The sequence below is a fragment of the Staurois parvus genome, unplaced genomic scaffold (genome assembly GCF_062004578.1).
Source record: "Staurois parvus isolate SC_StPar_1 unplaced genomic scaffold, SC_StPar_1.0 ptg001014l, whole genome shotgun sequence".
In the NCBI taxonomy this organism is placed as follows: Eukaryota; Metazoa; Chordata; class Amphibia; order Anura; family Ranidae; genus Staurois; species Staurois parvus.
The window spans coordinates 1,303,882-1,330,863 of record NW_028318810.1 but is presented as its reverse complement, the minus strand read 5'-3'; the positions used below and the strand labels follow the sequence as shown (position 1 = coordinate 1,330,863).

At 43.8% G+C, this 26,982-nt stretch overlaps 1 protein-coding gene across 2 annotated transcripts in view; it reads right to left on the bottom strand.

Moving 5' to 3' along the window:
- TYK2 (tyrosine kinase 2) overlaps positions 1-26,982 on the bottom strand; it is a 99,802-nt gene that overhangs the window by 28,242 nt on the left and 44,578 nt on the right. For both annotated transcript variants that reach the window (XM_089657631.1, XM_089657632.1), the window contains exons 8-15: positions 22,972-23,169; positions 21,203-21,360; positions 16,174-16,291; positions 11,394-11,574; positions 5,784-5,902; positions 3,739-3,909; positions 3,219-3,306; positions 713-840 (exon numbers count right to left, since the gene is read on the bottom strand). In XM_089657631.1, the coding sequence (XP_089513757.1) occupies positions 713-840; positions 3,219-3,306; positions 3,739-3,909; positions 5,784-5,902; positions 11,394-11,574; positions 16,174-16,291; positions 21,203-21,360; positions 22,972-23,169 (1,161 nt within the window). The remainder of the gene's footprint in view (positions 1-712; positions 841-3,218; positions 3,307-3,738; positions 3,910-5,783; positions 5,903-11,393; positions 11,575-16,173; positions 16,292-21,202; positions 21,361-22,971; positions 23,170-26,982) is intronic.

The window sequence follows — 26,982 nt, the reverse complement described above, 5'->3', positions numbered from 1 at the left end:
CACATACTAGGGACAATTTAGACAGAATCCAATTAACCTACCAGCAGGTCTTTGGAGTGTGGGAGGAAACCGGAGTACCTGAAGGAAACCCATGCAGGCACAGGGAGAACATGCAAACTCCAGGCAGGTGGTGCTGTGGTTGGGATCTTTAAAGTGTATGTAAACCCCTACATACACCCAGTGAAGTGACTGGCCTCAGGTGATGCAGAGAGATTTAACAAATCCTCACACATAAATTGTACCTGTTTAATTGCAGTCTTCTCTTCCCTACAGCTGTTTTCCAGAATTTATAAAACTTGTCTGAGCTGTCAGAAAAAAGGGGTCGGAGAGATGAAATTACACTCTGCAAAGCTCAAGTGAGGAGAGCTCTGACGCACCCCACTTCACAAAAGGAAGAGAGCTGAGGCTGTCAATCACAGGCTGTGTGCTAGTGCTTCCTTCGCTGTCACCTTTTTTCTCTTGGTGTCAGGAAAACTTGTCAAAAGTGACTCATGCCCATAGCAGAGGAATGAGGCAGCAGAGAGATATGCCACTTAGTGCTCTGTGTTGAGATAAGTACACACTATAGAAGGATATACTTTGTTCAGATTTCATGTCTTAGGTTTACAACCACGTTAACTATTCAGCACTTTCCCAATACCAGTCTAGGCAAGATCTACAATCCTAAACAGACCCCATTTTATAAAAATCTATCAATAAACAATGCACTTACCAGGTAACTCAAAGCACTTGCCAGCTGTCTAGCTACAGTGAATTTCCAACCTGCGGTGATCAGATGTTTATCTTTGCGTAAGCAGACATCCAAAGGCCCATGTTCTATAAACTCCTCCACCATGATGTCTAATAAAAGATAGAACAGAAATGTAACCAAATGAAATGTGAGCTTGAATACACACAAAGCAAACTTGATCTATTAACAAAAGAAGCTCATATGTGCTTCCTTATATTTGTGGTGGATGCTGGATACTCAGTCCATATTTGTCAGTGGTTCTTCCTACATGAGAACTGAGTTCTCTCTATAAACCCTTATATTTTTAGCAGGGGGTAAAAACAAGCAAAACAAAATCCTAATGTGCACAAATGCTATCAGCAGGGGTGTGCACAAATGCTATCAGCAGGGGCGTGCACAAATGCTATCAGCAGGGGCGTGCACAAATGCTATCAGCAGGGGCGTGCACAAATGCTATCAGCAGGGGCGTGCACAAATGCTATCAGCAGGGGCGTGCACAAATGCTATCAGCAGGGGCGTGCACAAATGCTATCAGCAGGGGCACTGATCTACCTATCCATACTAGGAAGGTCAACACATGATATTGTATCCTATGTAAATCTCAACCTGGGTCTCATAAGCTTTAACCTAGTACCTGTCAGGGACCGCCGCGGCTCCGTCCCCGGCGCATGCGCACTAGCGGCGGCTCACGCCGGGACACAAGCACCAGGTCCTGGTGGGCCGCGGCTGACAGAAGGCTGCGCATGCGCAGTAGGAGCCGCGGACGCGCCTCGGACGGCCAATGACAGCCCGGGGGCGCGTCCTGGGCGGCCAATGACAGTGCAGGGCACGATATTTAAAGATGCCCTGCACTGTCACAAATCGCCGCAAGGTCTGACCTGTTACCTGAAGTTACCTGTGCCCTGTGATTAAAGACCCAAATTGTTTGACCTTCTGCCTGCTCCAGCCCTGACCCGGATTATCTGACTACGCTGCCTTCTCCTGTGTTTGACCCGGATTGCCCCTGACTACGCTGCCTTCTCCTATCCCGACCCCCGGCTTGTTTGACCATTCTGCGGACTGACTCCGGTACTGACCCTGCGTGTGACCTGACCACTCTCTGCCTGCCGTCTCTGTACCTCGCCATTCCCCACGGTGACAACCGCCAGTTTATCCTGCCTGGTCCTGCCGGCCTCCTCACATCTGGCTCTATTCTGTCTTACTCTCATCCCCGGAGGCTCCCTCTGCCACTGGTGGTATTGCTTGGAGGTCGTGACCTGGTCCTGGTTCTGCTCCAAGTCCATCCCCACCATCAGGGGCCCTGGTGAAAACGCAGACCGGGACTTAGACTCCACGCTCCGGGTGATTCCGCCTAGTGGGCTGCCAGAGGTACCACCTGGCGGATCCGTAACAGTACCCAGGGTTCAATGAAGCCTGGATGTCCAGGCCAAATTAGCAGCAAAATAGCAGTATGCATCAATTAACTGCAATAATTCTATGACTAATTTGCATACCTAAATAAAAGTCTATATAAGGATTTTATTATACTATATTAATAGGAGACTTGCTATTTTTAATGGTTTGAAAATTAAACAAAAATGTAAAAAAAAAAAAAAAAAATCAAATTTTAGTGTTTGATTACTTTTTTTAGTCATTTTTTTTAATGCCGCAATTGTATTTGACAACTACAGTATTAAACAGATGACAGACGCATCTGTCATTTGCAGGCCTAAAGAGATCTGCGGCCTGCTTGTGATTAGAATATACTCTGGTTCCCAAAGCATTACTGGGAGTTACAGCTGTCAATTAGTAGTCATGCACAGTGTCAGCTGCTAGTTGTCAAAAAGGTAAAACAAATATTAAAAGAATATGGCATTGAGCAAGGCAACTTTATCCACAGATTTTGGATATGAAGTGGTTAGAGTAAACCCCAAGCATTAGTTGTCTGACCGGCCAAAAGGTTTGTATTTATGTACTGCAATGCTGCCAGACAACACAGCCAAATATTGGACCTCCCTTCAGAATACACTGCTGTAATGCAGGCTGATGTGGGATCCACCTCAGAATATGATTGGATAATGAAGAAACAATGGTTTGGTCACCACTGACTACCCTGCTCTGCTCATCAGGTTGTGGAAATTGTCGGCACTGTGTAAAGCAGGCTATGCAGAGCAATACAAAGGGGGAGAGATCTGTATTGTTTACATACAGACCTCTCCCTTGCTAGTGTTCCTCAGTGATTGCCGGGTGCTGGCGGGGAATCTCCGCCCAGGACCTGGTGACTGACAGCTGTAGCTGCCAATAGCAGCGCGGAGAGAGCGGCGCATGCGCCCCCTACTTGAAAATGCAAAATCACATATATATACACACGTGATTTTACGCAGCCCTGCAGCAATAGTTCTGCTATAGGGCGGTAGGGAACCGGTTAAACACATAGCTGCATTTTACATCGTCCTGGAGTTCAGATTTAAGATTTCAGAATATCCTCTGCATTCCCATAATTACTCACTCTCTGATTCCCGCACACAGACTCCATGAACAAACACCAGGTGGATATGAGACACTTGGCTCATTAGACTTGCAGTCTCGAAGAAGGCCTAAAATGCAAGACAGGGAGATGACAGATTAAATCTGCTCGACAAAAAGGTGTTCCAACATTCCTGTTCAACAGAAGTCGATCTAATTCGGTCGGTCCCTGCTCAAGCGGACAAATTTTGTTCCATCTATGGCCATCTTTAGCCTGTATAGACAGAGGTTCTAGGACTACAACTAGGATGAACAGAAAATGAACAATAAATCTGAGCAAAGAGCAAAGCTCATACTTGTAAAGCAAGGAAAACATGCAGCACGTCAGGGTGGAGGAGGATACAAATGACGAGTAAGAAAAGAGTAGAGGATATCCCATGGAAGGAGAACATAAGGGAGAAATAGAACAGTGAAGTCACATTAGAAGACATGCAGACAAGACATTAATTATGGACATTACAAGCACTAGATGAAAATGCAAATCAGAGGCTCTGGCTGCTCACCAGCGCTATGTCTTGGTGACTGAGGTCCAGCACTTTCAGGACCACTCGTAGATCCCGTGAGTTGTTATTCAGCTCACTGGACTCATATTCCGATTCCTCGTCTCCACCACCACTCACCATCAGAACCCCCTCATAAATATTTGTGCGGGTGCCTTGACCCAAATGGGCTTTCTGTGAGAAGATAAACATTATTTTTCAATAAGCAGATCATTTCAGAAAATATGGGTCTCTATCAAAGAACAAGAAAACAGAAGAAATGAACTGGCAGACTAAAACATATATGAACCTATATGGGCAAGTTTGTGGACAGCTGACCATCACACCTATATGAGATTTTTGGACATTCTTTTCAAACTCCACAGGCAATATTATGAAGCTGACCCTTCCTTTGCAGCTATAACAGCATCCACTCCGCTGCGAAGGGTTTCCACAAGATTTTGGAGTGTATCTCTAGGAATTTGTGCCCAATAAGCCAAAGAGCATTTGTGAGGTCAATTACGTTGAACGAGGAGATCTGGCTCGAAGGTGGTATTCACCGGTGTTCAAAAGGGATAAGGTCAGGACTCTGCTGGCCATTCACGTTCCTCTAATTCAAACTCCACAAATCATGTCTTTATGGAGCTGGACATAGACACGGTTATGCTGGAAAGGAAAGGTCTGCCCCAAACTGTGGCCACAAGGTTGGAAGTGCATAATTGTCAAAAAATGTCTACTGGAAACTCCTGATCTCAATTTGTATGAGTGGCCATATAGTTTGGGTGTGATCAGGAGCAGACTGACCATTTGGAAACTTGGGCAGTGCCCGAGGGCCCGGGGTCAGTAGGGGGCCCATGAGATGCCTCTGGTACCTTTTTCATAGGCTTTTTTTAGTTTGTAAAAGAAAATGTAATTCCTCAGACCAGGCCATCTTCTTCCATTGCTTCATGGTCCAGATCTGATGCTCATGTGCCCAGTGTAGGCACTCTTGGCTCTGAACATGGTGTCAACATAGGAACCCTGACCAGTCTGCAGTTACACTGTCCCATATGCAACAAACTTCGATGTACTGTGTGTTCTGCCACTTTTCTCTCACAACCAACATTAACTTTTTCAGCAATTTGATCTACAGTAGCTCTTCTATTGGATTGAACCACACAGACCAGCCTTTGCTCCCTACGTGCATCAGTGAGCGTTGGCTGCCCATGAACCTGTTGTTGGTTCACCGACTTTCCTTCCTTGGACCACTTTTGGTTGGTCCTGACCACTGCAGACTAGGAACATCCCATAAGAGCTGCAGTTTTGGAGTTGCTCTGACCCCAGGGGCGGACTGACCATTTGGAAACTCGGGCACTGCCCGATGGCCCGGGGTTAGTAGGGGGCCCCATGAGATACCCCTGGTACCTTTTTCATAGGCTTTTTTTAGTTTGAGCAAGGACACAGGGGCCCCATGAGTTGTCAGTCCGCCCCTGGGTGTGATTGACAGCTCCTCATGAACATTTGTCAATATAGAGTAATTCTATCTTCTAAGACAAAGCTGATATGGAGGCTTCAACTTCCTGTTGTGAAGTCACAGTCACTTAAGCAAGCCATAGATTATGCAATTTTCTTTCCTTCCACCACAACTGGAAGGAAAGAAAATTGCTAAATTCCCCCATCAACACAATCAGTGTTGATAGAGGAATCCCTCCTACAGCACTATTGTGTTCCACCGGCAGGGAGTTATAGTTGCCAGCAGTGATAGCATGAAAAAAAACCAACAGGCTGGTTGTAGTGAAGTCGATTGATGGATCGATTTTAGTACAATCAGCCGGCCCATAGATAGATCGAATCTCGGAGGGTCCCTGTTGAACCAGCTGAGATTCAATCCACCTATGGCTGGCTTTAGTGTCTAGTAGAGTAACACCACCTGCTGTATTCAAGGACAAAGAAAATGGAAGAACTCTGGAATTACAGAAGTTGGGCCCTGGGATTAAATCCCAGCCAATCGAAAAATAGTAAGAAAAAGGAATCACGTTGAACCCTTTAGTGGCAGAAAAGAAGTTGACGGTTAAATTATGAACACAAACCTGTGAGATCTCATGTTTGCGGATCTGGTGGAAGCTGAGCTGGCTCAAGTTCAGACTTCGTGATACTGCATTCTCTTTGTTGTTCTTCCCCTTCCGGCAGACAGTCAGGTTGGAAACTTCTGCAGATGGGATCAAATATCAGTAACCTAGATTTAGTAACTTGCATAACTTAAATTTATTAAGAGTAAAAAAAAAAAAAAAAGTCACTTTTGACTTAAAGCCATACAATGATTTGTTCGGACAGTGATGATTATACACAGATGGGCAGCACAGTGGCTAAATGGTTAGCACTTCCACCTGGCAGTACTAGGGTCGTTGGTTCGAATCCCAGCCACGGCACCACCTGCCTGGAGTTTGCATGTTCTCCCTGTGCCTGCGTGGGTTTCCTCTAGGTACTCCGGTTTCCTCCCACACTCCAAAGACATGCTGGTAGGTGACTTGGCTCCTGTCTAAATTGGCCCTAGTATGTGTATGTATGAGAGTTAGGGACCTTAGATTGTACGCCCCTTGAGGGTTAGGGACAGATGTGAATGTACAATATATATATGTAAAGTGCTGCGTAAATTGATGGCGCTATATAAGTACCTGAAATAAATAAATAAAATAATAGGCAGGAGTCAGGATTTAAAAATCTTGCTGTTCTCTGTGACAGCTCTAGAGGAGCACTTGGACCCTTTACAGAAGTACTGTACATTGAGCACTTAAAAGGGATTTTCAGCTTGTGATGACATTGCTGCTAACACACATGCTTTTTCTTTATCACTTCCTTCTCTACTCTTCACACCATGAACAGATATTCAATGTCTATATATCCTCCCCTGTAAAATACCTGCCTAAAGCAAAGAAAATGCATGATAAACCAAGAAGAAAAAGGAATATTTTTGAGCAGCAGTTTCTGAAAAACACTGACGAATAAATCCGCTAAGAAAGTGGAAAATCCCTGGAAGGATGTCCTTACAATTTAGCAAGAGTGTTACTTTCTTTTCAACAGCAACCAGCCTACACTGTACATTTTTTTTTCATTTTTAATGTACAACAAACAAAGCCTTTGGCAGAATTTTCTGTTGGCTTTAAAACCGTTCCTCCATCAGGTTCTTATAAATATATCTTCACTCCAGGGCACACGCTCCAGGGTTTAATCCATACTAGCAGACAGATTTTGCACAATCAGACAGAAGTAATTATTATTATTATTATACAGGATTTCTATAGTGCTTACAGGTTGTGCAGCGCTTTGGAACATAAGGGCAGACAGTACAGTTACAATACAATTCAATGCAAAGAAGAATCAGAGGGCCCTGATCATTAGAGCTTACAATCTAAGAGGGAGGGTCAAGAGATACAAAAGGTAACTGTGAGGGATGAGCTGATGTTCTGTTTATAGGGATTCCAGACACTGTTGGCAAAGGCTCATGGAAAGAAACAGGAATTAGGCTACGTTCACACTAGCTTTGTCAGCAGGCGTCAGACAGGCGTTTGGGAAGCGTTTTTAACGCTTCTCAAAACGCCTATGAAAATTCTGCACATGGCAGCACACAGTGCTGTTCACAGGGAAGCATTAGCGTCACGTCGCGTCAAAACTGACGCCTTGGGGTTTATTTACTAAAGCAGGAGAGCGCAAAATCAGACTCACTTCTGCATAGAAACCAATCAGCTTCCAGGTTTCATTGCCAAAGCTTCACTGAACAAGCTGAGGTTAGAAGCTGATTGGTTTCTATGCAGAAGGGAGTCTGATTTTGGACTCTCCAGCTTTAGTAAATAAACCCCCTTGTGTCGAGTCAGGAGGAGTTGAAGCCTCCCATTCAAGTCTATGGTGCCGCTCCGCCTGTGCGGTTGCGGAGTGTTTATATAATTTAACTTCATTATAGGAGTTTGTGGTACGGTTTTAACGCTTGGCAAAAGCCTATCAACTGCCTCAAAACCACACATAGGGCATTTTGGGAGCATTTGAGGAGCGTTAAAAACACTTCCCAAACGCCTGTCTAACGCCTGTCAAATAGGGGCATTTGGCAAGCATTAGAAATAAAGTCAAGTGTGAACGAGCCCTTAGAGAGGCTAAAAAATCTTGTCCAATCGCAATTATTTTCCCCATAAAATGCTGTTGGCCAGGGATACTTTTAAATCGCATCTCCATACTGTCCCATACGACTGAACTAAGAGTTGTCTGCACTCTTCTCGTCCAGCTCTGGGGTCCAAGGTTCATTTATCAGGAGCCAATGAACATTATCTACATGCTGATTGGATGTCGTCTTTGTGTCCGTTTGTGTGCTTCTGGCATTCTGGTTTCGGCCAGGCCAAAAACAACCTGGTGCATTCACCCTAATCTCACTTACATGTGCATCTGTACAGCAGACACAGGAACATTACACAGCAAGATCGCATAGGCAAAGAAATTGAACTCTATGGTTTTACATATTCCAGCAGCACCCAAATCACTAAAACAATCCTCTTCAGCAAATCATTATTTGTGTACTACTGGCCACTAAGACAAGCCAATTAAATTATGGATGGCTGGAGATGGGAGCTAGGAGCCGGAGATTAAGGCCTCATGCACACAGGACATTAACAAAAACTCTCCTAGAAGCTGTCCTCCTGGCAGCAGCGTTTTTGCAGAAAAAATGCCTGATGCTTGTAAAAGCACCTAACACTTTTACAAACGTTTAGGTGCATTAACAAGCGTCAAGGTTTTGGGCGTTAATTCATTTCATTGGCCAGAATATTAATTTATTCTGGCTATTGGAATTCATTAACGCTCAAGAGTGAAAAGCGTCCAGAATTAACAGGCGTTTAGGCGCATTGAGCCACGTCAGATTTTTCTGCCAGGTCTTAATTCATTTCATTGGCCAAAATAATAATTTATTCTAGTCATTGAAATGAATTACTGCTCGAGAGCTAAAACATGGCTAGCGTCAACCTTTTTTTCTGCCAAAACGTTGCTGCTCCTGGACGCACTGGCCCTCGGTTTTTTTCCTGCTGGAAAACCCTACTGCTACTAAAAGCTTCTAAAAGTCTACAGTGCATGGACAACTAGGATAACGTGGAGGGCCGTTTGGGAGCAGTAACAAAAAAAAAAAAAAAAAAAACCTGATGCCCCTAAAAGTGGCTGCATAATCGCCCTGTGTGCATGAGGCCTAAAGGACAAGTTCACCTTTTGCTAAAAAATAATAAATGCACATTTTGCAGCAGGTAAAAAAAAAAAAAAAAAAAGAGCATTTATTAATTTTTGTTGCAGAAGCCTGTAAACCATTGCACCAGCGGTCAGCAGATCGCTGGAGCCATGCAGGTCTCCTGCGGACCTGTCAATATATCTGCATGTCCATATGGAATGTACGGGCAGGCAGATATATTGACAGGAAGAATCAATGAGCTACCAAGGCTCTTCATTGAGAACTACAAGCCAACAGCCACTAAGGCTGTCGGGACTTGTAGTTACTCATTCAGAGGACTGAGAATGAGTGACGCGATTGTGCGGGCAAAACCCCGCGTTTATTTTTTTCAATTTTGACAGCTAATAGGAGGAGACGATCCCCTTGCTAGCTGCCAAAGTGGCGGAACGGGGGCCAGTCTATTCATAACATGTTACACCCTGAATATGGGAGTAACATGTAATGAAAGGTGAACTTATTTCATTCAAAGCCTTGTACCTGGGATTAGGAAACTATCTACAGTGCCTTGAAAAAGTATTCATACCCCTAGAAATTTTCCACATTTTGTCATGTTGCAATCAAAAACATAAATGTATTTTATTGGGATTTTATGTGATAGACCAACACAAAGTGGCACAGAATTGTGAAGTGGAAAATAATAAATGGTTTTCAAAATGTTTTACAAACAAATATATGAAAAGTGGATGGAGGGCATCTGTAAACAGCAATTTTCAAGTCTTGCCACAGGTTCTCAATTGGATTTAGGGCTGGACTGTGACTGGGCCATTCTAACACATGAATATGCTTTGATCTAAACCATTCCATTGTAGCTCTGGCTGGATGTTTCGGGTTGTTGTCCTGCTGGAAGGTGAACCTCTGCCCCGGTCTCAAGTCCTTTGCAGACTCTAACAGGTTTTCTTCTAAGATTGCCCTGTATTTGGCTCCATCCATCTTTCTATCTACTCTGACCGGCTTCCTTGACCCTGCTGAAGAAAAGCATCTCCACAACATGATGCTGCCACCACCATGTTTCACAGTGGGGATGGTATGCTCAGGTTGATGTGCAGTGTTAGTTTTCCGCCACACATAGCTTTTTGCTTTTAGGCCAAAAAGTTCAATTTTGGTCACATCTGACCAGAGCACCTCCTTCCACATGTTTGCTGTGTCCCTCACATGGCTTCTCACAAACTGCAAACAGGACTTCTTATGGCTTTCTTTAAACAAAGGCTTTCTTCTTGCCACTCTTCCATAAAGGCCAGATTAATGGAGTAAACAACTAATAGTTGTCCTGTGGATAGATTCTCCCACCTGAGCTGTGGATCTCTGCAGCTCCTCCAGAGTTACCATGGGCCTCTTTTCTGCATCTCTGATTAATGCTCCCCTTGCCCAGCCTGTCAGTTTAGGTGGACGGCCATGTCTTGGTAGGTTTGCAGTTCTGCCATACTCTTTCTATTTTCGGATGATGGATTGAACAGCTCTCCGTGAGATGTTCAAAGCTTGGGATATTGTTTTTATAACCTAACCCTGCTTTAAACTGCTCCACAACTTTATCCCTGACCTGTCTGGTGTGTTCATTGGCCTTCATGATGCTGTTTGTTCACTAATGTTCTCTTAACAAACCTCTGAGGGCTTCACAGAACAGCTGTATTTATACTGAGAATAAATGACACACAGGTGGACTCTATTTACTAATTAGGTGACTTCTGAAGGCAGTTGGTTCTACTAGATTTTAGTTAGGGGTTTCAGAGTAAAGGGGGTAGAATACAAAGTCACGTCACACTTTTCAGATATTTGTAAAAAAAATGTTTAAAACTATTTATCATTTTCCTTCCACTTCACAATTATGTGCCACTTTGTGTTGGTCTATCACATAAAATCCCAATAAAATACATTTAGGTTTTGGGTTGTAACGTGATACAATGTGGAAAATTTCAAGGGGTATACTCTTTCAAGGCACTGTAAAATCACAAAACAGGACTGACTAAACAGCAAAGTCACCTACAGGAAACTTGCTTTAACTGATATTAAGGCAGCCATAGATGGATTGAATCCTGGCCAGTTCAGCAGGGACTGGATGAGATTCAATCCATCTATAGGAAGGCTGGCTGTACTGAAGGCGATCCATCGATCATCTTCAGTACAACCAGCCTGTCGGATTTTTTTTTTCATGCCACCAGCAGTGATTATTGTGTTTTCAGGCTCCCTGTCAGCAGAGCACAAAAGCGCTGTGGGAGGGATTCCCCTATCAACACTGTCTGAGCTGATTCGGAAATCGAGCAATTTGCTTTCCTTCCACTTGTGGTAGAAGGAAAAAAAAAAACTGAATAATCTATGGGCTGCTTTAGGCAATAATGTGGGTTGTTGACAGGTTCTCTTCAAATAAACACTACTTAATATTTAAAAAACAAAAGTGACCATTAACATTCAAATAGTGAAGCAGCACAGCAAGTGTCAGCACTGTTACCTCCAGATTTGGGAAGGATACACTGCTTGACGTGGAAGATCTCCAGTCCAGACCGCAGTGTGCAGCCTCGTAAGTTCTCCGTCAATTCCTTAACGCTGAGGAAGCCTCGATCCCACTGCTCCAGTGTGTACAATTCTCCCACTTTATCTATTCTGAACTGCCGGTAGCTGAACCCTTTACCCTGAGAAACAACAAAAACACAAATATACATATTTATTGGATTCAAACTATTACACATTTATTGTTTTGGAGTCAGAAAGAGGAAAAAAGCCCACTATGTTGCTATGTGACATCTGCCAATCCTTGCCCATTAGTGAGGAAACCATTTTTGGTAAACCGGTAAAAGTTTAGTGTCATATATGAACACATTTCACACAGATAATCAACCTGTTTATATCGTGAATCCTGACCATCTATGACTCAAGTTTCTACATAATGTCCACAAATTGCAAGGATGTATAACCACACCAGACCCTCTCAGGAGCTGCCACTTTAATCACATCACCTTATGTAGTAAATGGAATAGTCCTAGTTGTTAGCAGGGGCGTATTTACCACAAGGCAAACAAGGCACTTGCCTAGGGCAGCATTTTTCAGGGGGGCAGCACATCTCCCCAGAAGAAGGGATGAAAGAAGGGACAAGCCACCATGGGAACCAGGTGGGATCTGAGAGAAGCTGCGGGCTGCTTGATGGTGTATGTAGAGCCTGGCTCTCATTCCCGGGGATGTGTGGCGCTGTGAAGATGAGCGTCTTTCTATCGCTGGGGAATGGGGGGGGTACTGGAAGGCTTTCCCGGGTGGGGGGCAGGGGTGTTGTTGGTCAATGGCAGGCTCTCTCCGCAGGAGGAAGAAGGGGGGGTTGTGTTGGTCGGTGTCCATGGGGGGCAAACGATTTTTGTGTTGCCTAGGGCAGAACAAAACCTAAATACGCCACTGGTTGTTAGTATAGGTCCTCTCTGAAGCAGCTCAGCTTAACCACTTCCTGTCCGGCCCATGTAGATAAACGGCCGGACAGGATTGCTGCCAAAGCGGGTTGACGTTTCTAAATGTCACCCGCATTCACTGCCTGTGCGCGCTCCTCGGGAACGTGCACAGCACTGCAATCCAGAGGACACAGCAGAACACCGATCGTCGTACGGGACCTCTGTGCGAGGTCCCGATTCATGTGATCACTGACTGGCCCATCAGTGATCACATGAATAGTAGTAAACAAAGATGTCCCGTCCTGATATCATTGCTTACTACGTGTGAAATCTGTGAATGATCACAGAGGTCACATGGTACAAGGCTATTCACAACAGCCTTGTACCATGTGACAAACTGTGACCAGTCACAGCTCTCACAGTATTTCTCAATGGCTGTAGGAATGCAGCCAGAGAGAAGGAGAAATGATTGCTTTTACAGCCTTTATGGGTGTAAAAGCAATCAGTGTAAAAAAAGAAAAAACAAATCATCACCCCCCACAAGTAGTACAGTGTGACTATGGTGACACTGTACTGCCAGGGGGTGACAGTATGTAAAAAAAAAAAAACAAAAAAAAAAAACAATGTAAAAAAAGTTTTGAAAAATTATAATTTTTAGTTAGAAACTAATTTGGGTTTTTTTTTTTTGTTACTAAAAATATAGCTGGATACATTTTGGCCAAGATTTATTAAAAAAAGATTATTTATTTGCAAAATTTTATAAGAAAAACACTCTTTTTTCAAAATGTTTGGACTTTTTCATTTATATAGCAAAAAAATAAAGATCTAAGTGGTGAATAAATACCACCAAAATAAATGATCTGTCTCAAAAAAATGCTAAAAAATTAATATGGGTACAGTGTTGCAAGACTGCGCAATTGTCATTCAAAGTGTGACAGCGCTGAAAGCTGAAAATTGGCCTGGACAGGAAGGGGGTGAAAGTGTCCGGGCTTGAAGTGGTCAAATTATGAATGATACATGTAGTTCTTATTCTAATCTTTTAAGAAAAATTGCAGCACTAACAGGACCACCACCAAAAACCTCCAGGTGAAAACTCATCAGATTGCCTGACCCAGCAACATAAAAGAGGTCAATACACATCTATGTGGTCAACGTGACAGCATCCTGAATCCTGCTCATTCCAAATGAGCTCTAATAGCGCTCTGCCCTTCTATTAAGAGGTTTTAAAACCAACAGCAATAAAAAAAGCTGGCATAAAATTGCATAGAAAGGCTGTTGGAACGGTATTCTATCAGCCCGCTCCAGTCCTGTGGTCATGTTGACCACATAAACACATACTGACCTGCAAGGTCCTACAATTAGATCTGGTGATATTATTGCTTTAATATGGTCTATTAAAGACTGAACGAAATACAAAAAGCATCTAAATAAATAAAAGAATATCAGAATCTCCAGCAGAAAAGCGTACAATGGAAAGCCCTTACCAAAATCACACATATGGATGGGAAAGGCATCCCACCAGTATGTTTTGGGCTGGTGTGGTAAAATGGACTATCCAGGGGAATGTACACGGGGCACACCACCCAGCCCATAGTGACTTTGGAACAAACCCAGGATCGCAGTGCTGGAGGGCTGCACCACCATGCTGCCCCATAGAGACATTCGCACAGTGCAGAAATATGCAGCAACCAACAAGCTATTAACTTCTGTGGTTGACATATGGTTGAACAATATTGACAAAAGTTGAACAATGATTAATGTGTATTTATGCATAGAGCTGCTCTTTGCACCAGATAATACAGACTGATTATATGGGTGTTCCAACTAACAAAACCCCAGATCTATTTAGTGACTTTTTTGCTGCTTCAGATTCATCCAACTTGCTCTTGATTCTTTCAATAGTTAAAAGCAGGGCTTTTGTCAGGGGGAATGCAGTTCCGGCACCTCCAGCATGTAATGGCAAGGGGTGCTGGGGTGTGTTGGGGGATCTATAGATACTGGGGGAGTCAGTTGTGGCTGGGAAGGACCTAAGCATGCTACTGCATATACAATGGCCTCTTTCTTGTGCTAGTGACGGGTCTGTAATCTCTCTGATAACATGTGAGAATGCAGCCTCATGCACACGGGACGTTTTTACAGCGGCTGTTTTGGCTTTTGATTTTTTTTCTACAGCCAGTAAACCCCCCAGCATGTTATCCTATGTGTCCATGCACACATAGACGGTAATCAATGTTTTTTGCTGGAAAAAACCCAGGACTAGTGAGTTTATAGAGGAGATTTTTAGCTGTAAAAACACTCTGATGTTGAAAAACGCGTCAAAATGCGGTAAACCACAAAAAAGCGTTTTTGGACATTTTTTGACCAGAAAAAAAAAAAGACGCTATAAAAACACAAACACGGAAAACCGCGGCAAAACGCTGCTAAACGCTAATGCAAAAACGCTAAAAAATGCTGAAAATGTCAAATTTTTAACGTGACTTTACACAGCTAACGTTACCAACATTATCGAAACGTCCCGTGTGCATGAGGGCTAAGGCAGAAGCAGCGACGATGTAGAGGACATTGGTAGTTGTTAACCTCCCTAGCAGTCTGATTATGTCAGTATTTCTGTGCTCAAAGCGCTACATTTTTTTTGCATGGAAATATGTAGTTTTTTTTTTATTGTAGGCCTGTAATTTTTAGGAATAACTCACTGAAATCTGTCCGAACAAGAGTCTAGTAAACATCCCGGGTATGATAAAATATGAAACACGAAATCATAAATTATAATAATAATCATAAAAAATAATAATATAATAATAAATTTAATTCAATAATATAATCAAACCAAAAACAATGAAATTTGAAATATAGCGCCAAGTTCGCACATCACTGAGCAAAGTCGCAAAAGCGGTTTCAGTGTCTGATGACGAATTTCCCCCACGAATCATTATCACTCAATTCTGCAAGAGGTTCTAATTTACTATCGCTGTTCTCTAGCTGATCTAAAACTGCTTTTGACCTAAAGGGACGCTTTTTGGACGCCATGGACTTTTCTCAGTTTCCAGGCAGAAAGAACCGTCAAAATGCAGGCAGGACACAGGACAAAGCACTCGGGACAAAATGTATGTGAAATGGTTTGATACAGTAATGTTTTACTATGTGATTTTAGTGTATTTAGTGAATGTCACTTTTTCACATTTTCAAATTTACCGCCAGTTCCGTCCCCCGTACGCCCCGACGTCGCAGGGAACGGAACCCAGAAGCTGGCATCAGCCGGCATAGATGGCAGGGACACTGCAGGAGGGACATCGCGGGAGCGCAGGACAAGGTAAGTGCAGAAGAGATCCCGGAGCAGCGCTGCAAGGTATTCCTGAGTGTAGCTCGGGGTTACCGCTTGTGGTACTGAAACTTTACCTCGAGCTACACTCGGGAATACCGCCAGGGAGGTTAACACATGTTATAAGTTGTCATAGATTCATACACACATGCACACAAAATTTACAGCCCAACTCCAGAAAATGTCAAAAGTCTCCCTTGCGGTAGGGCTGCCTCCACACTGCAAGGGTTATTTTGCTTGTTTTGTCTAGGGAAGAGTAAAAGTACTTTTACTTGCTTGATCCTCTGCTTCCCCAGCAGATGGTGCTGGACTGTCCCTCTGTGTCATCACATCCAATGAGCATGGGGGAGAATGCGCAGAGGGGACCGATCAAGCAGCTCAGAGGAGCAGAGGATCAGATAAGTAAATCTTCTTTAACAAGTCCCCTAGGCCTACACTATCCATTTACCTTTGCAGTGCAGGCTCAGTCCCATTGCAAGGCATAATTTTCAAGTTTCCCCAAGTTGTGCTTTAAAAATACCATAAGCTGGATTACAGACCTGGTTTGAACCTTTCACCGTCATGATAAGCCTGCTGAAGTTAAATGCACTCCATCGAATGACGTACAAACCATCCACCTGCTCCTCCCGTCTCAGCTTCTGGACAACATATTGCTCCCTGTGTAATAAATCAGATTTTTTTATGTATTTCCAAAGCCACTTTATTTAGAAAAAATAAAAAAATAATGATGCACAACACTCTCTGTATATCCTACCCTATGTCCTATGAAGCAGCTCCTGGGGTGGAAGCCCAAGAGTCACACCACATGGAGTATGCCTTCCATCTCAGATGATAGACGTACAGTAAGCAAACTACCTAGATTCTAGCATAAAAGGAACAGAGACTCAAAGATGATGCCCTCATGTACAGCATGTAAAGCCAGTGACTAACAAGACGGCAAATGGACCCTAGAGATAGAAAATCCTGACAATCTGGCAGTACCCACTGAGAATCAGCCAGAAGTCCTACAAGTCTTACTCTTTAATTAAGACGTTTTATTAGGTCGGTATGCCACATTCACCTGGACCAGTCCAGAGCAACTAGTAACACCAAAATGCCCTCCATCTTGAATCTGTAGAGCAGACTAGGAAGAGGTTTCAAGGGAGGAAATACACAAGTCAGTGTCTACTGATCCCACGCAGCAACCAGAGCATACACTGCTATTGTCAGGGGATCCCTATACTCTGACACAAGCCTGTCCATTTTGCTGTTGAACATGTAAGTCAGAATGTTCATAACCGATGGCCCTAATTTGTAACACAGACATGGAATATCTCCAGGTGCAGGGATAATTCTCCTGAGTCCAGGTGCTGCTGGCTACGGAGATCTGCCTGCTAATTATCTATGCCTGAAATGTACATGGCTGACAAGTCTGTATTGTGAAATTTTGTCCAGATCACAATATGCTCTCCTTTGGTAGTAAGACTTCTGGTTTCTCCTTGATGTTGATTTATGCCACTGTTGTGGTGCTGTCTGACAATCTGGATGGGATGACTCTTCAACAAGGTGCTCCAATGCGAAAATAACAGCCAAATCATTGAAAACTCTAGTCTGTTTATCAAGATGAGATTCCTCTAGTGATCAAGTCTCCTGCACTAACAAGGTGCCCACGACTCCTCCCAAGCCTAACAGGCTGACATCTGTTTCGAGAATCTTCTAAAAGATGGGAAGAAAGGACTTCAACTACAGAGCTGGATTCATCAGCCACAAAGCTAGGGACAGCCTGGTGTTTGGGGGTCAACCAAATTAGCCTGTCCAGAAACAGGAATGACTTGTCTCACAATTACAAAATGTTGCATTGCAGAGGTAAGGAGAAGAATTGGCAAAGGGGGCTGCCTTAAAGGAGGCTAAAAGCCCCAAGACTTTCCTGCAGAAACAGAGAATAGGAGACTCCTGAAATGAAGACTTTGATCCGAAGATCTGAGAATTTTTACTAGGGAGGGAAGACTCTGACCTGAGACATCTCCAGGACTAGAATCGGATACTTCAAGTGATGCAGAAGTTATAGTGGCAATTTCTGATGGTTTGAGGTCCACCAAACTAAATCTCTTTAAATCGCTGGAGAGTTGGAGATGTGTTGTCTGATAAAGCACTCAACTGCTCCCTTGTGCAATTATTTCACAAGCTTGGGGGGGTTCTCAACTTTGACGACAAGGGAGCAGAGAAATGAAAGGATTGCTTGACAGTCAGGGAGGGAGAAGTCTTGGTAAATTGTTCCTTGATCTTTTCCTATTGAGGAAGATGGGTTTGTTCTTGCCACCAGCAACATCCTTGATAATACTTTCAAAAGGTCCATCTGAAAAGATGTTGCCCCTCGAAGGTCATGCAGGCCAAACGCTTATTGTACAAAGGTTGCGCAGTCCAGCATTTCAACAAAACGCCCTATGCATATGTACAGACATGAGGCATAAGCAAGAGATGAGAGGTGAGAGGCTTCCGGAAGACCATCACAGCTAAAATTTAATGTTACAGTCGTCTGGTCCACTCATTCAACAAGCAAGGGATCAACCAGAGAAGTGGCTAAATCTTATTTAAAAGATTGAGACCAGTTAGACATGGTATGACAAAGTAAAGTCACAGCCAGGTACAGAACTAGAGCAGGACCGATGAGCAAGAATGGAGCTCGGAAAAAGGCTTCCAACCACTTATCAGTTGGTTCATTAAAGACAGGAGCATTCTTTACTGGTATAATAGGTGCATTTTAAGGCAAGACATGGCAAGATTTATAACGGGAAAGACCATTTCTGATCTAAATTCTCATAAAATAAGCAAACAACTTATTACGATTTTTACAACCCCTATAGAGAAAACTGTGGAAAAGTGTGTGCTAAGGCAAAGTCTTTGCATTCTCAGGAGTTATTTGGGTTATAAAGTCATGCATGACCATGGTAAAAAACCTCAGTCAAATAGACAGAGGATCCAGCCACACTAGACAGACCCAAGAAGGACTATGACAGCAGCAAAGCCTTGAATAGTAGAGGACAGCACACCACTGGACTGCAGACATCCACATGTCAGTAGGCATACTGCAAGCAAAGCTGGAGTGAAAAGTGAGCTGGAGGCATCTGGTACTGTATGACTGTGCCCAATGTGTCTAGAATCAGACATGTTTGAGTTCTAGTGCGGTAAGGCAACCTAAGAGCTCAGGATAAGTACTCAAGGGACCCAGACAGTTGGTAGCAGGGGAGGGTCAGAAGGCTGGAAGTGGCCAAAGTAACTGTAGTGGGCAGCAGTTTTAGGAGCAGAAGCAGAAGCGGGAAGATGCTTCCTTAATGCTGTATGGTATGAAAAAGTACACACAGGTTCAGCACTTCAGCGCTCAGTCTAACATCGTTAAACCCTTTTGTGGCAAAAATGGCTGGAAACAGGGAATAATGGCACCCTGACACCGAAATGAGTGGCTTCCATTGCACAGCCTGATCGGCCTAACTAGGTGAATCTTCAAGGACAAGACGAGTGCCAAGGCAATGTTGTCTGCTCTGGACACAGAAAGAGCTTGGTAGCTAACTTTCAACAGACCTGAGTCTCGAAAGCACCCCACCTAGTGCTTGAAAATCATTTCCAGGATATTCCCACAATAGCCAATCCAGCTAGGTCCACATGCAAAGGCCAGAAAGAGAATGACCACTCCAGATTGCTGCTAATTGGAGGGTAAAACCTCCAGCAGTCATGCTGAAAAAACTCAACGAAAAAGTGCTATCAAAATAATAGGTCCTAAAGTCAGGGAGAGAAAAACATTAACATGAGATTGTTGTGACAATGATCTCTCCCTGTGAACAGTATGGGTTTATACAGTCATAGCCAAAATTATTGGCATACCTGCATTTCTGTCAGATAATGCACCACTTCATCCAGAACATTGTTGCAATTACAAATGTTTAGGAATTCCTATGTTTATTTCTTTTGTTTGTATTGGCATGATGCAAAAATGTAGAGAAACAAAAAGCCAAATCTGAAACATTCCACACAATACCCCAAAAATGGACTGGACAAAATTATTGGCACCTTTTCAAAATTCTTCTTAAATAATTGCATTCTAAGTTTGTGATGCTCTGGTCATTTGTAATTAAACCCACCAGTATCAATTAACAGGTGCTGACAATATAGAAATCACACCGGCAACCAGTTAAAATGTTGAAAAATTGATTCAACCTTTGTGTTGTGTGTCTCTGTTTGCCACATGTAGCACGGGGAAAAGAAAAAAGCGGCAAACAATTGTTTCAGGATTTGAGAACAAAAATTGTGTAAAAGCATGGACAATCTCATGGTTGCAAGTCCATCGCCAGAGATCTTAATGTTCCTGTGTCCACTGTGTGCAACATTGTCAAGAAGTTCACAGCCCATGACACTGTAGCTAATCTCCCTTGATGTGGACGAAAGAGAAAAACTGATCAAAGACTGCAACAAAGGATTGCTCAACTGGTGGATAAAGAACCTTGAGCAACTTCTAGAGGAATTCAAGCTGACCTTCAGGCACAGGGTACAACTGTGTCAGCTCGCACTATACGTCACCATCTGAATGAAAAGAGATGCTATGGTAGGAAACACAGGAGGACCCCACTGCTGACACAGAAACATAAAAAAAAGCCAGATTGCAGCTTGCCAAAACTTACCTGAGGAAGCCAAAATCCTTTTGGGAGAATGTGCTGTGGACAAACTAAACAAAATTACAGCTTTTTGTTAAAGCCCATTATTCTACTGTTTTTGGAAAAAGAAATGACACCTTTAAAGAAAAGAATACAGTCCCTACAGTCAAATATGGTGGAGATTGTTTTGGGGTTGCTTTGCTGCTTCAGGCACTGGATGTCTTGACCATGTGCATGGCATTATGAAATCTTAAGACTACCAAAGAATTATGGGGTGCAATGTAGGGCCCAGTGTCAGAAAGTTGAGTCTCCGTCAGAGGTTATGGGTCTTACAGCAGGACAATGACCCAAAGCACACTTCACAAAGCACCCAGAAATAGTTTCAGACAAAGCACTGGAAAGTACTGAACTGGCCAGCAATGAGTCCAGATCTCAATCCCATAGAGAACCTGTAGGGAGATCTTAAACCGGTAGTTGGGAAAAGGAACCCTTCCAATCTGAGAGACCTGGAGCAGTTGGCGAAAGAAGAGTGGTCCGAAATTCCAGTAGAGAGGTGGAAGAAACTCATTGACAGTTACAGGTAGCAACTGATTCAGTTATTTTTTCCAAGGGGTGTGCCATTAAATATTAAATTCAAAAATGGACTGGACAAATTAATTGACATCCTGAAGTTTTGTGTGGAATGTGTCAGATTTGTCTTTTTGTTTTTCCACTTTTTTGCATCATACCAATACAAACAAAAGAAATAAACATGAGAATGCATAAAAATTTGTAATTGCATCAATTTTCTAGGCGAAGTGGTGCATTATCTGACAGAAATGCAGGGGTGCCAATATTTTTGGCCATGATTGTATTTATTTCTGGTATACAACAGGTTCTGATTAAGATATTATGACAGCTGAACAGTAGAAAAGACATTCATCCTAATATATTGTACACATACTGTAAAGGTCCATGAATCCCATTCACTACGCTCATCACCAAACGTGGAGGTGCCACCTCATGACACAGGTAATGGTTTGAGTCTGTGGTCAGCCGGAAGTAACCATCCACCAGAGACACAAAAGACAGGGCTTCTTCATATGAAGGCAGAAGTATTTCCTGGAAGAAAAAAAAAGTAACCATGAAAAAAGGGAAGAGGAAGTAGCGAATGACACAGGATAGAAAAAGAGTGCACAGGAGAACTAGCAGAGGGAAAAAGTGTAAACAAAAACAGAGACAACAACAGGAAAGTGACAAAAAGAGAATTAAAAAAAAAAAAAAAAAAGAAATGTTGAACTAAGGCTAGATTCACACTACTGCAATCCGATTCTGACCCGACTTTCAGTGCGATTTTGTAGTGCAACTTGGATAAGATTTATATATTCTATGGGGCCAAAATCGTGCTGGAATCGCACCAAAAGTAGTACAGGAACCTTTTCCAAAATCGCATTGATTTGAACAGGTACCACTGAATCCAATATAATTTCTATTCACGTCGCATCTGATATTGCACTAATATGGATCTAGCCTTAGTGATGAAGAATAGACCCAGACAGAAAGTACAATTTGGTCATGTTGTAGCACAGGGGAGATCTGCAGAGGCACTACAGAGAACAAGAGATCACAAATGCCACAACAAAGCGCAAGGTAAAGTTCCAGAGAGCCATGGCAGAAGAAAGAGTTTGGAAAGGGCCACAGGAGAGATCAAATATGAATTTGGAAGTGCCATGTTATAGAGCAAAGTAGAGTTTGGGAAAATCACGGCAAAGTGCAAGGAAGAGGTTGAGAGAAAGCAAAGGAGATATCCAGAGACCCAAGACCAACAGCAAGGGACAGATTAGAAGAGCTATGCCAGAGAGCCAGGGAAAGATTGGGAGAGCCAAGGCAAGGGCAAGGGGGAAGTTGGAAGCCCCATTGCAGGAAAGGGAGAAATTGGGTGAGCCAAGTCAGAGAACAAGGAAGCGGTTGGGAGAGCCACAGCAGAGAAGCATAGGAGAGGATGAGTGAGAACAAGTAAGATGTCGGGAAAACAACAACAAATAGCAAGGGAGAGGTCAGAAGATCTATGTCAGAGAGCCAGGGAAAGATTAGGAGAGCCAAGGCAAAGAGCAAGGGGGAGGCTGGAAGTCCCATCACAGAAAAGACAGAAATTGGAGGAGCCATGTCAGACAACAAGGAAGCGGTTGGGAGAGCCACAGCAGAGAAGCATAGGAGAGGATGAGTGAGAATAAGTAAGATGTCAGGAAAACCACAACAAGCAGCGAGGGAGAGGTCAGAAGAACTATGACAGAGAGCCAGGGAAAGATTGGGAGAGCCAAGGCAAAGAGCAAGGGGGAGGCTGGAAGCCCCATCGCAGGAAAGGGAGAAATTGGAGGAGCCATGTCAGAGAACAAGGAAGAGGTTGGAAGAGCCACGGCAGAGAGCATAGGAGAGGTTGAGTGAGAACAAGTAGGATGTTGGGAAAACCACGACAAGCAGCAAGGGAGAGGTCAGAAGATCTATGTCAAAGAGCCAGTGAGAGGTCTGGACAGCCATAGCTAAAAGTAAGGGAGAGGTGGAAGACACATCACAAAAGGAGGGGTAGGGGAGCCACAGCAAAAATGCGGGGTAGAGAGCAGAAAATAAACCTAGAGAGGAATGAAGAGCAGGAAACAATTCCCAGATAGAAGCGTGGTAACATACAACGTATGTTTCATAGTAAATAAACAATCGTCTGTAATTAGCTCTCACCAGGCACTGGTTATTTTGACAGTTAATGCTGACTCTACTCTGGCTGACGACAATGTGAGTGATGTCCTGGAAGTCACAGAAGTGATCCCACTTGGGGTCACTGGGTTCTGTCCTAGTTGCCGGCTTACCAGCCTTCTGTCCTTTACCCCGACTCTTCTTACTGAAGTAACTTCTTTGACCGCTGCTCTCTAGCAGCTCCTAAATCACAAAACAGTGAAAACTTCAGTATAGACAAAATTACATCAGGTGGTGACATGCAAAATCGGCTCCCTGCGCTAGCAGGCATCCTTTGTGGCGGGTCACAAGAACTGACATTCATACGTAAGGGCTATTGACAGATGGTTTATAGTGGAAGTTTACCCTTGATGAAACAGAACGTTCTTTAGCAAGAAACATACATTCTACATGAATAATTATTCTACCAAAATTTGTGTGTGCTGTAAATTGCTTCCAGCATTGTTTCTGTTCCTTCTTGCTGGAGGTTACCAATTTGCTGAAGCCCAAAGCCCCTGAGCAACAGTAAATCTTTAGGCTGTGAGCAGAGTGGCCTCTTAAAAATTCGGCACAGTGACGAAAAATGGAGAGCAACTGAGCATGTGCAGAGCAGGGTGAGACAGTCAGGCTGATTTTCTAAATGCAAATATACTGTGCACTGCAAGTGAAGCTGCTCCAGAGCTTAGTAAATGAGGTAAAGCTTCCCTTTGCAAAAAATACCCAATCGCATACAAGGAAAAATAAATAAATAAATAAATAAATAAATAAATAAAAAAAACCACAGTATTTTTGCTTGCACATGATTGGATGATAGAAAATCAGCAGAGTTTCCCTTCATTTCAAAGCTTCCCCTCAGATCTAGAGTAACTGCAACTGATGTGCACACGCAGTGCACAGACTATTTGCCTTTAGTAAATCAATCCTAGTGTATTACTGCATTTTAAACAGTATAGCTGCTTATATTTAATGTTTTACATCGCTATACCTCAAAAGGAGCATGCCTAACCCCTTGGCGCTGGTGCCTCCTGGCCCTTTTAGGGTTTCAGAAGCTGGGAGGCGGAGTGGGGTTTTAGGGTCATGTGACCGCCGCGATTTGCTGTCACATGATCGGGAAAGGTCCCGATCGCAAGAGATCGGAACCTTTCCGTGAGAACCGGACATGTGTGCTGGGAGCACGCACAGCGTGCGCTCTCAGCACATATGTCTTTCTTAATTGCACGCAAATGTGCGACTGCTCGGCGTCAAGGCCCAGACGCCAGGAAGCCGCACATTTGCGTGCGGCCAGCGCTAAGAGGTTAAAGTGATCTAGCAGGACTTAATTTTCTGACTAAAGTTCCACCTTAATGAATTGATGAGTATACTGCCATGGCTTGCATCACAAGGACTTGTATATAGAACACAGCTTTGACTCAGCAGTGCAACATGGATGTCATCTTGAAAAATGTTTGTCAAACACAGGTAAGGGGCATCAAAACTTTCATGCCAGAAGGTAAAATATACGTATGTGCAACATACATTTGCATACTCCCTTTCATTATCTGACATGCTCTAGAAACAGCAAAGGGAGAACCTGCTGGCTATGGCCAGAATAGATACCCATCATTTTGTTTAACTGTTGGAAATCTACCGTATTTGCCGGCGTATAAGACGACTTTTTGACCCTTGAAAATCTTCTCAAAAGTCGGGGGTCGTCTTATACGCCGGTACACATGTTAGGGGGGCTGCGGCATTAAGTACAGGGGTTTGCAGGGGCTGACGTCTCTTACCTGGATCCAGTCCCACGACGATCCGGTCCAGGAAGCGCGGCGTCTCCTTCAGTTCGGCCACTGGATGTTCGTGCGGCTGCGCGGCTCCGCCTCCTCACCGGTGATTGGCCGCCAGAACTGTAGCTCAGGAAAGGCACACAGGCGGCCAATCACCGGCGAGGGGGCGGAGCCGAGCGGCCCCGCGAAAATTGAGTGCCGGAGCAGCAGGTAAGTGCTCTGTGTAGAGGTGCTGCTGCAACCACATATGCTGGCTGCAGCAGCACCATACGAGAACAGGGTCAGCAAGTCTCAGTGGGAGGAATAGTGCCCCATCATTGGTGTCACTGATACCAATGATGGGGCACTATTCCTCCCACTGATACCAACGATGGGGCACTATTCCTCCCACTGACACCAACGATGTTGCACTATTCCTCCCCCCCACTGACACCACGATGGGGCACTATTCCCCCCCCCACTGACACCAACGATGGGGCACTATTCCTCCCCCCACTGACACCAACGATGGGGCACTATTCCCCCCCCCACTGACACCAACGATGGGGCACTATTCCTCCCCCCACTGACACCAACGATGGGGCACTATTCCTCCCCCCACTGACACCAACGATGGGGCACTATTCCTCCCCCCACTGACACCAATGATGGGACACCATTCCTCCCACTGACACCAATGATGGGGCACTATTCCTGCCACTGATACCAATGATGGGGCACCTATTCCCCCCACTGATACCAATGATGGGGCACTATTCTTCCCACTGATGCCAATGATGGGGCACCATTCCTGCCACTGATACCAATGATGGGGCACCTATTCCCCCCACTGATACCAATGATGGGGCACTATTCCTCCCACTGATACCAATGATGGGGCACTATTCCTCCCACTGACATCAATGATGGGGCACTATTCCTCCCACTGGTGTGCATTGGAAGAGGGGTAGTCTTATACGGCGAGTATAGCCCAAACACTACATTTTAGCAGGAAAAGTAGGGGGGGTCGTCTTATACGCCCAGTCGTCTTATACGCCGGCAAATACGGTATGTAAACAAACACTAAAAATGATCTCATACATGCTCCCTTTTGGTCTGTTAACCACTTGCCCTCCAGAGGATTTACCCCCCTTCCTGAACAGACCATTTTTTTGCGATACGGCACTGCGTTACTTTAACTGACAATTGCGCAGTCATGCAACACTGCACCCAAAATGAAATTTACGTCCTTTTTTCCCCTCAAATGGAGATTTCTTTCGATGGTATTTGATAGTCTTTGCGGTTTTAATTTTTTGCGCTATAAACAAAAAAATACCGACAATTTTGAAAACAAAAAAATATCTTTTTGACTTTTTGCTATAAAACATATCCAGAAAAAAAAATTAAAAAAAAATCAAATTTCATCATAAATTTAGGCCAAAAATGTATTCTGCGACGTCTTTGCTAAAATAAAAAAAAATTCCAATATGTGTAAATTAATTGGTTTACGTGAAAGTTATAGCATTTACAAATAGCAGTATATATACTGGAAATTATTTTTCATATATACTAGTAATGGCGGCAATCAGTGACTTATAGAAGGTCTGTGAGACTGCGGCGGGCATTCTGATACTGGGGTGGGGGGGGGGGGGGAAACTGATTAACTGTCACTGATCTCCCCAGTGACACTAATGCAATAATCAGTGCTAAACAAAAAAAAAAAAAAAAAAAAAAAAACAAAAAAAAAAAAAAAGCACCGTCGCTGTACTAATGGCACTGGGCAGGAAGGGGTTAACATCTGGGGCGATCACAGGGTTAACTGTGTTCTGTGTGTGTTTTACTGTGTAAGCACACTGCTTTGTATTGCTCTGCTATGCAGAGCAGTACAAAGCAGCGTGCAGGAGCTGACCGGGGAAAGATCTGTATTGTTTACTTACAGACCTCTCCCCCGTCTGTGTTCCTTGGCGACCTGGTGATCGACAACTGTAGCCCCCAATGGTGGCTCGGGTAAGGCGTGCGCGCCCCTTACCATGAAATACAAAATCACGTATATATTATTATATTATTATACAGTATTTATAAAGCGCCAATAGTTCGCTCAGCGCTGTACATTACAAAGGGGGACAGAACATGTGACAGAACAATACCAATACAATGCAAAACATGAGGGGATTGAGGGCCCTGCTCTTTCGAGCTTACAATATAGGAGGGAGGGGATAGTGGTACAGGAGGAGATAGCTGTGGGGGATGGAGTGGTAGGAAGAGTGGAGGAGGT